At 45.7% G+C, this 13,658-nt stretch overlaps 1 protein-coding gene across 4 annotated transcripts in view; it reads right to left on the bottom strand.

Annotated features, from left to right (window-relative positions):
• The window catches only part of Farp1 (FERM, ARH/RhoGEF and pleckstrin domain protein 1), a 246,828-nt gene that overhangs the window by 60,686 nt on the left and 172,484 nt on the right, over positions 1-13,658 (bottom strand). For all 4 annotated transcript variants that reach the window (XM_028771320.1, XM_028771347.1, XM_028771329.1 and 1 more), the window contains exons 3-4: positions 13,060-13,164; positions 648-690 (exon numbers count right to left, since the gene is read on the bottom strand). In XM_028771320.1, the coding sequence (XP_028627153.1) occupies positions 648-690; positions 13,060-13,164 (148 nt within the window). The remainder of the gene's footprint in view (positions 1-647; positions 691-13,059; positions 13,165-13,658) is intronic.

Here is a 13,658-nt window from a genome sequence, read left to right as displayed (position 1 = left end):
TGACACATATATACCACAGACACACCACACAAACACTGACACAAACATACCACACACTCACACAACCACACACACAGACATATACATACCAAATACATACATACCATACACACACTCACATAGGCATATACAACCACAGACACACAAGTACACATACACACACACATGCACATGCTCACACAGACACACATCAAGCACACATGATGTCACACTCACAAATACGCACTTTCTCCTCAGACAATGCTAGTATTCTGATTTCATAGGCTCTGAAAAGGGAGATTAGAAAGCCTCAAGTCTATTTCAAGAACAGAAGGCTCCACCCTTCCTCTGAGCACAGAACAGTAAAAACAGCAAACAGCACAGAAGAGACAAGCTCAATTTATTCCAGGGTTTAATAGCAGGCATTAGTCATTAATCAAGATGATATTTGATTTCCAAGAGAGGTTTTGATTACCAAGGGATTATGTATGAAAATGGTGGAAGTTGACTATTTTAATAGTCTGTGAATTAGTGGGTGATGACAAGCTGTCACAAGGGAACAAGGAATGTGTGTCTCTAGGGATTCACGCCAGACAAAAAGACACCTCCACAAGGGAATCACCTGGCCTTGCAACTGCCGTTAGGGGGAGCACGAAGGAAATACTTACTTCGAATCTGCTTCCCAATGGGCTTCAGGAGATCCAGCCACACCTAAGGAGGAAAAGAGCAAATGGAGACAAACCATCAGCAAGAACAGGCAAAGAAGAGGCTTGAGACCATTTCAAGCTACTAAAAGAAAACTATTTTTGAGAATCTGAGGTTGTGGGCATTTTTTTCTTCTTCTAGATCGCCATATTTAACAGCGCCACCTCCTTTAAAATCTTTTATTGTGGGAGTGCGGTGTGTGTGTGTGTGTGTGTGTGTGTGTGTGGTCTGTGTGAGTGTATGTGTGGTGTGTGGAATGTATGTTATTATTTTCTGTGTACGAACATTTTACCTGTGTATATGTCTGGCACCACATGTGTGCAGTAGTCCTAGAAGCCAGAGGGGTGTTGGATCCCTTAGGACTGGAGTTATAGATGATTGTGAGCCATCTTGTGCATGCTGGGTACTGAGCCCAGGTCCTCTGCTCCAGGCCCTGCTAACTCCTTCTGTAGAACGTACTAGTGTACAGCCTGCAGATACTATGACCATTAAAACCTTTTTAAGGGCCTGGAGATGGCTCAGTGGATAAGAACACTGGCTGCTCCTTTGGAGAACCTGGGTTCAATCCCCAATACCTATAACGCAGCTCACAACTGTCAGTAACTCCAGTTCCCGGAGATCTGACACCTTCTCTGGCTTCTGTGTGCATTACATGGATGTGGTACTCTTACATACATGCAGGCAAAACATATATACATGTAACATGTAAAAATACCCTTTCATAAGTTCAGATGAATGGTTAACAGAGGTGGACAGAGCCCTCAACAGTAGAATGCATGCTCAGGGCAATGGAGGAGAGTTAAAAAATTAAAAACTTAAAAAAATTGTCAGGGTTGCTGAGGTGATTCAGGAGCTAAGAGAGCTAGCAGACCCAGGTTCAGTTCCCAGTGCCATGTCAGGCAGCTAACAACCATCTGTAACTCCAGCTCTAGGGAATCTGATGTGTCTGGCCTCCATGAGCACCTGCACTCATGTGCACATACCCACACGCAGACACACACCTACATATGTTTAAAAGCAATAAAAATAAACATTTTTTTTAAAAACCAAAACTTTGTCTTATTTGTGCTTTTATCATATTTACCCACTCTGAAGATATTAACAAATGAGCGGTCAATGATCACATTAGTGGCTGAATGAAATATGTATGTTTCTCATATGTATATATGTATATATATGATAAATACAGAGATAGATTATATATATTTCTGTATGTCTCCATATATGGTTACCTATACACAAAATAGAAAATCCTTGAGTGACAAGAGAGGAGAAATAAGTATTTATAGATTGTCATACATCACAGGCTATCTACTATCACACATGTTATCTACATACATGTACGATATCATACTTCACACACTACCTAAAGTTATCTACCCTCAATGCAAGCCAGAGGGACTCCTGGTATCCAGGAGAGAAACCTGAGCTATGCCTGGTACAGGATCCATTCCAGATGAACGGAACTGGGTTCACTCACCCCAAGTCCTAGGTCTTTCTATGTTCCCTGCATGGAGTTCAAATCAGAGAAAGAACAGCCGGCCTTGTTAATAAAATACATGTTAAGAACATAGTCCATGAATTGCTTTTGAAAACCTGTCCTTGAATTGCTGGTCAGTTGAAAGGAATTATCTTTGCACATAGGACAGAAGCAAGGTTAAAATCCTCATGGTGAGAGGAAAGTAAGAGACAGATATGACCTGTGTGGAATGATGTGGGGAATAACAGGGAATTACAAAGGGAAATTATCAAAGAAGAAAATGGTGACAGTGGGGAATGACTTGTGTTGGAAACGCAAATCACAACCAGGAAATACCACCTCAAGCACTAAACACACTATGCTACATGTGCAGGGTGTGTACACGTGTGTGTGAGTATGTGCCTGTGTCTGTGTGTGCATGTGTGTGTGCATGTGTGTATGTCCATCCATGTATGTCTGCCTGTGCATGCGTGTGTGCACGTACATGCATCTGTGTTTGTGTGGGTGTGTCCATGCATGTGTGTGTACCTTTGCATGTGTGTGCATATGTATGTGTGTGCATATGTGTGTGGATGTGTGTGTGTCCATGCATGTGTGTGTGCATGTGCATGTCATCACTGAAGATGACCAGGACACAACTCTTATTTACAGGTGGTATGTTGGCACAGCTGTGCTGCAGGTGCTGCAGCAGGTATGTGAAGGTGTCCCTTCTCATCCTCCTCCATCTGGTCACCTATGTCTGTAAACATGTATTTGTGCACACAAAGCGTATAATCAATGAATGCTAACTTTAACATTTTTATGACAGTGATAAACTGTTTATAATAGCCCGAATAAAGCAAGTAAATGAAGTATTGGATTTCTACATGACGTGTTACCAGGCAGGTCTAACACTGATGCTCTTCAATGAGTGAGTCTGAGACAGTCTCACTCTGTAGACCTGGCCAGCAGAAACTCACTAGCTAGCCTCGGCTGGTCACGGGAATAGAACAATTCAGTTAAAGAGGCAGCGAGGTCATTATAAAGGAGGAGGTTTGGTTCCTACTGCATCAAACAGGCAGTCTCTCTAAAAACCAATGAGACTTATTGATAAGCTAGGTATGAGCGCTAAAGGGACACATGCACACACATACACACACAGGTACACATACGCAACACACACACATGCACCTGGGCATGTGGAGACCAACATCAGTTGTCTTCCTTTATTATAAGCTCCACTGTTTTTTTTGGAGACAGTTTCTCTCACAGAAGGAATCTGGAGCTCACCAATTTGCCTAGCTGACTGTTCCAATGAGTTCCAGGAATCTGCCTGTCCCCCTATCTCCAACCCCACTCCAGAGCTAGCGTTACCGACGTGCTTAGCTGCGCCTTGTTCCCCATAGGTGCTAGGGATCTGAATTTAGGTTTTCATGCCTGTGTGACTGAACCATCTCCAATCCAGAAAAGCCTCCAGGACATATTGGAGGTAACAATATGTCTGGCTCATAACAATATGGCTCACAGGAAGCCAGGAATAGTATAGACTCCCACTAGCCAGGCTAGAAAAGGCCCATGGTTCTGTGGGCCTCCAGATAGTCATGAGGAGGCCAACTTTAGAAGCATCCCACCTAACCAGTTTTAGAGTTAAAGACTAAAGGCCCAAGTGGTTTCCCAGTAACTGCATCCCAGAACAAGCTCAACCGAGTACATGAGAAGACAAAGGCAGAGAGCATCATGGGGCCAAGTTCATACTACCCATCATTCAACTGACAACCATGGTCACCATGTACAGAATCAGAAAAAGGAGGCCCATGGGGAAGATAAAATCTCAATCCATACTAGCACAGGACCCAGAGATGACAGGGGCAGCAGAAAAAAAAACCTGACAATTTCTAGATACTTATCCACTTAGAACACAGAGATGGAGTGGTGTGAGAGGACAGGCTAAACTCTCAGAGGGAAAACATTGTGTGAAGTTAAACAAAACAAGCAAGCAAAACCCGTGCATGGACAAATGCTAGGCCAGACGGGAATCCAGAAGAAAAGCACCCCACAGCTGCCCCATGTTTCACCTGGCAGGCAGGGGCTGTTCCAGGCTGTTCTGTTTGTACCATCACCACCTTAAATGTAGCCATGATCGTGCTACCATTATGTGGTGACAACATATGGGCCACTGTCTTTCTCAGCTCTTCTGTCAACCCAAGAATGCTCTCGTATGTGCTCTCGTATGGCTCTCGTAGGCACCAGAAATGCCACTAGGACGTGTTTATATCCTTCTGGTGTGCATGTAAACTACTTACCGAGATGGGTTATGTCCTGGGCCATGAGCCAACTATTTTTAAAAGTGTTGTGTTATATAAACTACATTCCTTGGCCATTATGAAATTAATTAAAAAAACCCAACAAATCAAAAATGAGGGAAACTGTTATGTTCACAATGAACTAACTTCTAGAAAGAAAAATCAAAGAGAAATATGGGCATGGCATGACATATAAAAACATGTAGATTTCAAAACAATCCTCTGAATGGGTGGGGAGGCTCTCGCTTGTAATCCCAACACTGTAAGGGTTGAGAACAGAACACTTCAAGGCCAGCCAGGGCTACAAAGACAGACCTTGTTTCAAAAATAGTAAACATACAAATTAGTTAGTACAAAATTTATATGCCTTCTGTTAGCATTCTGTCTAAGCTCCACCCCCACAGGTACCTGGCAACAGCCAGGTAGGCCTGGCTCACTATAAAAGGGGCTGCTTGCCCCCTCCTCTCCCTCTTGATCTTTTGCTCTTGCTCTCTTGATCCTTCTGTCCCCTCACCCCTTCTCTCTCCACATGGTCATGGCCGGTCTCTACTTCTTTTCTCTCTCTCTCTCTCTCTCTCTCTCTCTCTCTCCCTGCCTCTACTACCCTCCTTGCTCCTCTCCCAATACCCTGAATAAACTCTATTCTATATTATACCAGTGTGGCTAGTCCCTCAGGGGGAAGATGCCTCGGCATGGACCCACTGAGACATCCCCTTCCCCCATACCTCACTACACCTCCACAGAACATACTCTCTTTATCTCTTTATCTTTTCATAAACACATCACCTTCCACAGTTGATTATTTAGTGAAGTGGGTCTCAAAGTCAAGTGTCAAAATTAGCCTAGGGGCTTTTTGTTTGTTTTTAAATTCCTTTGTACAAAGTCCCCTCCCCCACCTTAAATGAGACAGGGTCTCACTGTGTAGCCCTGCCTGGCCTGTAGCAATCTCTACAGGTCTGACTGGCCTTGAACTCACACAGATCAACCAGGGATCAAAGGTGTATGCCACCAGCCCTGCTTGCTCAAAGATGGGAAGTAGACCCAGGACCTTGTGCAAGCTAGAAAAGAGCTAGACAAGAGCTAGACCCTAAGTCCTTGAGATGGGTTCAGATGTGTTGACTAGGTGGTTCTTGAGCTCCTAGACTCAAGGACATCCCTGCCTCAGTCTCCCAAGTGCTGGAACTATAGGCAATCGTCATTGCACCTGACACAAATACACACGCTTGGACTCTCCTGGGTTCCTGATCCAGGGTAAGCCTGAGCATATGCATCTGCAGCCAGTTTCTGGGGATGCCAATACATCCTGCTGCTCTGGGGATTGCAATGGAGAATCCAGGCCTCTCTGCACACATTTCCAGATCTCTTGCTCAGTGCGCTGTCTGGAGCTATCAAAGTGCAGACACTTGCAAAACTCAAATGAGATCACAAGGATTTATAACCAACTTCCCTCCTGACAATCATTCCTACCTGTTCATTCTGTAACCTTTCTTCATGTCAGACACTCTCAACCATATTTACCCTCTTCCCACCAAATGTTTTCCCCCACCCCCCGAGACAGGGTTTCTCTGTATAGCCTTGGTTGTTCTGGAACTCACTCTGTAGACCAGGCTGGCCTCGAACTCAGAAATCCGCCTGCCTCTGCCTCCCAAGTGCTGGGATTAAAGGCGTGCACCACCACCGCCCGACTCTTCCCACCAAATGAAGAGCATCCTGGCTAATGGTCTGTCAAAACTAGCATCCAGCCCAGGACTGTGATCCGGATCTGGCTAAATGAACAAAATTTCTTTCAAGCTAGATGAGTGCCCACATCCAGCACCCAATACGGACCTGTTAAAGGAAACTGAGCACACTTGAACCATACATTACAGAGTGTTCACACTTGAACCATACATTACAGAGTGTTCACACTTGGACCATACATTACAGGGTGTTCACACTTGGACCATACATTACAGGGTGTTCACAGTAACTTACAAGAACAGTTTAAATAAAAAAGACAAAGCAGATCTGTAAGCTAAAGCACAAAGTCCATTATGGTACAGGCTCTACCTATGCAGTTGTGTAGCAAGCACATTTAAACAGATCTTGCTATTCCAGATCTATGCAAAAGGAAGTTTTATAATAAAGGCAAGGTTTAACATTACAAAGCCATGCCTGAGTCCGGGGGTTCAAGGGGGGTCAGAAATTACCTGGATGGTTAGAAACCTTAACCCTGAGATTCTTATTTTTAATCAATTAACTAATATGGCGGGGTGCTGGTGACTCAAAGCCTTGTGCATGCTACACTCTACCATTAAGATACATCCCCAGCAGCCAAATCTGCCTTTAAAAAAAAAAAAGATTTATTTATTTTTTATGTATGTGAGTATAGCGTAGCTATCTTCAGACATACCAGAAGAGGGCATCAGATCCCATTACAGATGGTTACTGGGATTTGAACTCAGGATCTCTGGGAGAAAAGTCAGTGCTCTTAACTGCTGAGCCATCTCTCCAGCCCCCAAATCTGCTTTTTAAAGATGGAGTCAGCCATGGGCCTCAGCCACAGCACTCATAAGATAGCAAGTATTCTCTTTTATCTATTTGTAAGTCACTTGTTTAATTATCATTACCTTTGAAATGTTCACTTTAACAGGTGTCATTTGGCTATGATGGATTTTCTTTTTTCTAAAAATGTGCCAGGAAACCTCAGCAGGAGCTAGGCCTGGCCACTAAGCAAATTCTGAAGTATGTAATACTGGCTTACAAAAAGCCTCACCACCTGGGCCTGTCACTCTGGGACCACCTGTTGGCATGCAGGGTCAGACCCTGCTGTGGGGACAGAGCTGACCTACTCTCTCATCGCCCCTAGCTTACCACATGCTCTGGGTATCCTTGTCCTGAGATATTTTTAATCCATCACCTGGCATGTTCCTCACAGCATCTCCTCATGCCTCAGAGTCAGGCCCCAGGGAAGAAGCAAGGTGATGGACCGAGACTATTCATAAATAAAGGACAGCCAGCAGGGACACCTGTCACACCAAATGACTTCAGTTTCTGACTCAAAACCCATCAAAAGCACACTTGCCACAGGCAACATTTTTCTCCCAGCTAGAAGGGACACAGGAAACAAATAGGCTTTTCCCGTGAGTACCCAGACTGACAAAAGAAATCAGGCTGACTCATCAGGCCTAGAAACAATGTCTCATTAAAGACTAGTGGGCTAGCCAGAGGGGTTTCTGAGTTATGACCCAAGGATAGACAGAATCCAAGAGAGTTAAGTGCCTACTATGTGCCAGGTGCCTTCCTTGGCTCATTCCATCACCAGGGGAATAAATGTTATCCACCCAGCTCTCTGGGCTGGATGGAGTGGCTCCTTCACATAAGGAGGTCTAGGGATAGACAACAAAGGTAACCGGCAGAACGCAGTGCCTGGGCTAAGTAGTCCTGAGGTGGCTACCAGCTTCATTGTGAAGGGCTGGGTAAGAGTCTCCCTGAACTTGCCTGCTGAGATTTATGCATGGGGGAATACCTACCCAAGAGGAATAAAACCAAGCAGGCATTGGTGACTGTGGTGCATGAGTCAAAGCTGTACTGTGGCCGGTTTTGATATAGTTGTGGAGCAAATAGGCTAACAGTTTTAAGTGTGTGTGTTGGCTGGGGGGTTGAGGGTAAGGCAGCCAATTTAATTAAAAATTATACTTCATTATCTGCAAAAGCCATATGAAATACAAACTCTCATGGCCATCATACAATGGTGGGTTTTCCTCCATGTATGTGTGTGCAGGTGTATTATGTGTGTGCGCAGGTGCACTATATGTGTGCATAGGTACACCACGTGTGTGTACAGGTGCGCCATGTGTGTGTGCAGGTGCACCATGTGTGTGTACAGGTGCACCATCTGTGTGTACAGGTGCACTATCTGTGTGTACAGGTGCACCATGTGTGTATACAGGTATACTATGTATGTATACAGGTGTACTGCGTGTGTGCAGGTGCACCTTGTGTGTGCAGGTGCACTATGCATGTGCACAAGTGCACTATATGTATGCCCAGGTGTACCATGTATATGTCCAGGTCCACCATGCATGTGTGCAGGTGCACTATGTGTGTGTACAGGTGCACCATGCATGTGTGCAGGTGCACTATGTGTCTGCGCAGGTGCACTATGCATGTGTGTAGGTGCACTATGTGTCTGCACAGGTACACCAGGTGTGTGCATAGGTACACAAGCACATGGTGGGCAGAGGAATACCTTAGGTATTCAGAGAAAGCCTTCAGGACCATCGTCTACCTTACTTCTGAGACCAAGTCTCTCACTGGCTTAGAACTCACCCATCAGGCCAGGCTGGCTGGCAAGACTCAGGATCTGCCCATCTTGCCTCTGTAAGTGATGTTATTCTTGTTCATGCCATCTGTAGCTATATCTGTGCTGCCATAATAGGTCTCCCATCAGACTGGCCAGGTTCTGCTGGACCCTCCTGGCTACCAGGTACCCACTTCGGGCTTCTGTGTCACTATTAGCAAAAATGACCTTTGATCAGCCTCCAACCCATATACCAACCAGCTAGCACATCAGGCAGAAAGTCAAGATCAACAGCACTTCTGCCACAGAAGACCCACTATATGTTTTTAAGGCTGATAAAGACTTCTCTGCTCTACAGAGAGATCCTTCAGGGACAGAAAGTGTCTGGACCAGGGAGGAGCAGAAGGTAAACTCACAAGGAGCATGTGACAACCTCTGCTGACTAACAAGGTACAGGACAGCTTAATAATTAGCTTATGCACAACCTTGAGAAACACGTCTTAAGACTACAGCAAACCTTCATTTTCCTTTCTAGGGAAAAATACGCTCTGGGTCGGAGGTATGGTCCAATGGTAGAGTGTGTACCTAGCCTAGGCTTGGCCCTGGGTTTGACAAGATTCTGAGGAGAAGAGAGAGGGAGGGGAGAACAGTGCATGACTTGAGCATTTAAAACACCAAGAAGAGAGGCAGAAAGGCTGAGTGGGATTTCAAATTGCCTGAGCTCAACACCTTCTCACCCAGAGTTAAAATGTCACAGAGTTAAATGTCCTGGTCTGGCAGGTACTTTGAGGAAAAGGGTTCCCTGTGTATCCTACACGGGAAACAGCAAAGCGAATGGAGGCAGCCCCAGGACTGGGCAGGTGTGTGAAAGGCCTTCCTGAGGGAGCTTGGCCAAGGTAACATCACAGCTGGGTATCGGAGTGTTGGCAAACCCATGCTCCATGCATTACTGCTCAGAACAGCCCAGATGTGGATGCAACTCACATATCCATCCAAAGAGAAATGAGGGCACAGGATATGGTGTCCACACAACAGAAATGGTAGGAAATAGAGAGACAAAGTCTGCTGTGTGGATGACCATTGAAGTGAGTCAAATAAACCTCATTATAGACAGGTAAGAAAATACTGTAGGCCCCGAACACAGATGTCTCAAGGAGTATATTCTCAGAAACAGTAAGTTGAATGTAGGTGCCAAGGGGCAGGGGCATGGGGAGTTGTGCAATTGGTTTACAGAGGTATGCAAAATGACCCTCTTCTGCAAGCATGCTGAATGGCAAAGTGCAAAGTTAGGACGGTGGATCACAATTAAAAAATGGCTGCTGTTATAGATCTGGAACACACACAAGAATGCCAATGGTGAGTGAGGTAACAGAAATTCCTGTAATGCATGCTTGCATAGCACTTCCCGAGGGCCCGTGCTTTACATGGATAGTCATGAGCACATCCGATCCCTTGGGACACTATTCTTTCCATTTCGCAGATTAGGAAAGTGAGGCTTGGAAAGATGGCTCGGTGTGTCCCAGTCTTCCTGCCAAGAGGCCTGGCAAGGAGGTGACAATGAGTGTCAGCTGTCCCAAGGTTACACAGCCTGGGACAAGGGCAGGAGGGCTCCAGCATCCAAGAAGATACAGATAATTACACTTCTCCTATGGCCAGACAATCAAGACTGCTTAGCACCCCAAGACAGAATCCACCAGCTCAGGGCATGCTGAGCCCGTCACATGTCGCCACACTGTGAGCTCGCCCCACTTTAGGGGGAATTCGCATTAAGGTTATAGCCAATGCACACACAGGGCACATGCTGTAATAACTGTAAAACTCGTTGAATTTTCAAAGGATTGTACCCCCAAACCCAGCAGCCAGGTAAAGAGAGGGAGGCACAGACAGGACCCCACTTGAACTCTTTTGTTAACTTACACAGTCCCCTTTAATACTGCAGATCAATTTCAGGAAAGCAATTTGTTTTCACCATTATATAAATTAGATCCCAGGTTGGCACGGACAGGGAGAAAAGCAGACAGGACAGAATGAAGCTGGAATTCCAGTCCCCACTTTACCACTTCCTACCAGAACCTTAGCAAGCACAACCCAACTTCCCAAGCCTGAGCTCCAAACCCAAAACAAAGACTGATGAACTGCTGGGTATACATCTGTGACCGCGACAGCAGGGCCACTCTTCCTCAGAGAATGTGCAAGCTTCCACTCTGACCTCATAAAGTTCTCCTAGAGCAGAGCTCCACCCAGCCCTTTACATGCTGTTTGGAATGGGTTGTATCTACCATTGCACATGGTAAGTGCACATCCGATGCTATACACTGTAGTATTTGAACTGGTGGGGAGTCTGGGAATTGAACCTGTAGCCTGAATGTTTGCTACCACTGAGTTATACCCCCAATTCTCATGTTTCTATTGCTGTTACATATGAGTAAGCACTGTCTCTCTATGTCATCACACATATATATACATATATATGTATATGTATACACACACACATATATATACATATATACATACATACACACACACATACACACACGCATACACACACACACACATTTGGTTCTCATAGTTGTACAAAATTTTAAGGGCTATTATGGATCATAGCAATCAAGCCTTTTTAGCTACTGACATAGAGATGTGGTTGGAGCCCTTGCTCTGCCATCAGATAGTTGAGAGCCCGGCATGGAGCTATTTGCAGAATCTCAGACCCCTCTACTGATCTCAGCTGTAGAAAGGAAACTCGGGTTGGCCAGGACAAGCCTGGGAACATGCAGCCATTTGGACAGGCGTTCAGTAGGCTTGTTAGACATACAAGCTAGTGTGTCCTCATGTGTCTGGAAAGCCATTACTTTACTATAGAAAGAGTTTATAAAACAATGCTCCACCCAACAGCAATGCTTGTCCAGCCTGCATGGTAACTGCTTTCCTGGATTCTCATCAGAAGCTGTGCTCCTCTAGTGAAGGGGAACCACGCCTCTCGACACCTGACACTTCAACCCATGTTTCTTTTATAATTCAAGACTCAGCAGAGACACAAAACTGACAGGTAAATGGGGATTTATGAGTTGGCAGGTCTGTGGCAATTCGCTGTGTTAGAGAAAGGACCAGGCCACGGAAGCTTACAATTATGGCACTGACTAGGAGAAGACAGCATGGGCTGGGGATGAAGTCTACAGAGCCTAGTGTAGGACAGACCCTAGACAGCGCTGCAAATGGACAAACAGAAACCACAGAAAGGTGATGAGAAAGGCAGAGCGTTTAGAGACACACAGAGAAATCTCACCCCCTCACTCTAGGATCCAGGTTCAAATGCCACTGTGGGCCCAGCTCAGGACAGCAGGGCTTCCCCAGCCCGTCTCTCTCTGGGACACACTCTTCCTAGATTTTGATGTTGCCAGCTCTGACTTCCCTCCGCTTGTTCCCACTTCCCCAAAGCAACCTGGCTCCATGCAGACCTGACACAGTCCTGTGCTGTCCTCCGACTCAAGCATAACACCTTCTAGCTGACAGGTTCTCTGTATCTTCATTATGGCATCCCCAGAATAGAGATGAGTCCTCTGTATTGCAGTGTAGACTACGGAAGTCTACATGGGAATGCAGCCCATCAGCTTACTGCCTAAGCTGGTGGCTAATAACAGAGAAATCAACCTTTGAAATGAGCCATCTACCAAAACAAAGACCTCACCAGGAAGCTCTAAGTTTGGGATTCAAAATGGCCAGATCTTTTAAAAGCATGGATTGACACGTTTTGCAAACTCTTAAATAGCTGGACCCATTCACTGGGCCATGCTAAACTACAGAAACCTACATGCTGATCTGTCTACTGCGGCATCACCTGTATTAGAAGAAAAAACCATAGTCTGTCATTCACAGCACAAGGTGTAGGTGATGTGGACAACTGTGAAAAACAGAAGAGGAAGACTCATGATGAGAAGAATTCCCTTTGGAGTCAGGAAATAAAGACAGTGCTGTAAAGGGCTTCCTCAGTGTATGGTGGAGCTGTGTCTGCACACACACTCCCAACAGACTTTTATTGGAAACCCAGAAGGATGCATGCACAGAGATATGGCAGCACAATCTGGGAGTGGAGACAGGGTGGAGGGGGCTGTTCCTGGTCTCCCTCTCCTCAGACACCGCTGGCACATGCACAGATTACTCTTGCATGCATTTTGAACATTTAACCAAATATAATAAAATATAGATTTAAATATAAACGAGGGCGTTTTCCTCGTATTCACTTCTGTACGGTGAAAGAGAGGCAGTGATCCCTCCTACCCTGAAGAAGAACAGATGGTAAGGTGACATGAATCTACACCCCTCCTGTCTCTTACCACGATCTTTCTATGGTCAGGGAATTCCAGGCCGAAGTAGTCGCCCTCCACGAGGTTGAGGTGGTTGCACACGGCGTCAAACAGAACCTTCCCTGGCGCTCGTTGCTGTGGACAGAGAGAAGTAGGGTTACAAGTGTCTCTGCTAGAGGCACCCAGGCACACAAACCACGCTGCTCCAGATTTGATTCTCACACACGGGGTCAGCAGGACTTGCCACCACCCACCCACCCTGTGACATCTTAGGTGTCCGTTCTGTATCTGTGCTCTTGCTGACTCTAGACTTAGGGAGATAGAGTCATTTTCTCCCCATTTTCTAATAACAGACTGCTTTAGTTGTTTCTTTTTGGTCTTGAGATGGAATGCTGCTGTGTAGCTTGGCCTGGCCTTAAACACACAATCCTCCTGCCTCAGCTTCTGAGAGCTGGGATGACAGGCATACACGAGCATGCCTAGCATCTGTTTCTGAGAACAGTTTTGGGTTTGCTGCACACAGAGAAGGGAACTGTGTTTCTTTCCCTGAAGCATTCAGTTGTTAAGCTAGGGCAGGGGGAATGGTTCAGCAGGTAAAAGGGCTTGCCACCAAGTCTGACAACTGACCT

This window comes from Grammomys surdaster, unplaced genomic scaffold, assembly GCF_004785775.1.
Source record: "Grammomys surdaster isolate TR1022 unplaced genomic scaffold, NIH_TR_1.0 65, whole genome shotgun sequence".
Taxonomy (NCBI): Eukaryota; Metazoa; Chordata; class Mammalia; order Rodentia; family Muridae; genus Grammomys; species Grammomys surdaster.
This window is presented reverse-complemented; position numbering and strand designations above follow the sequence as displayed.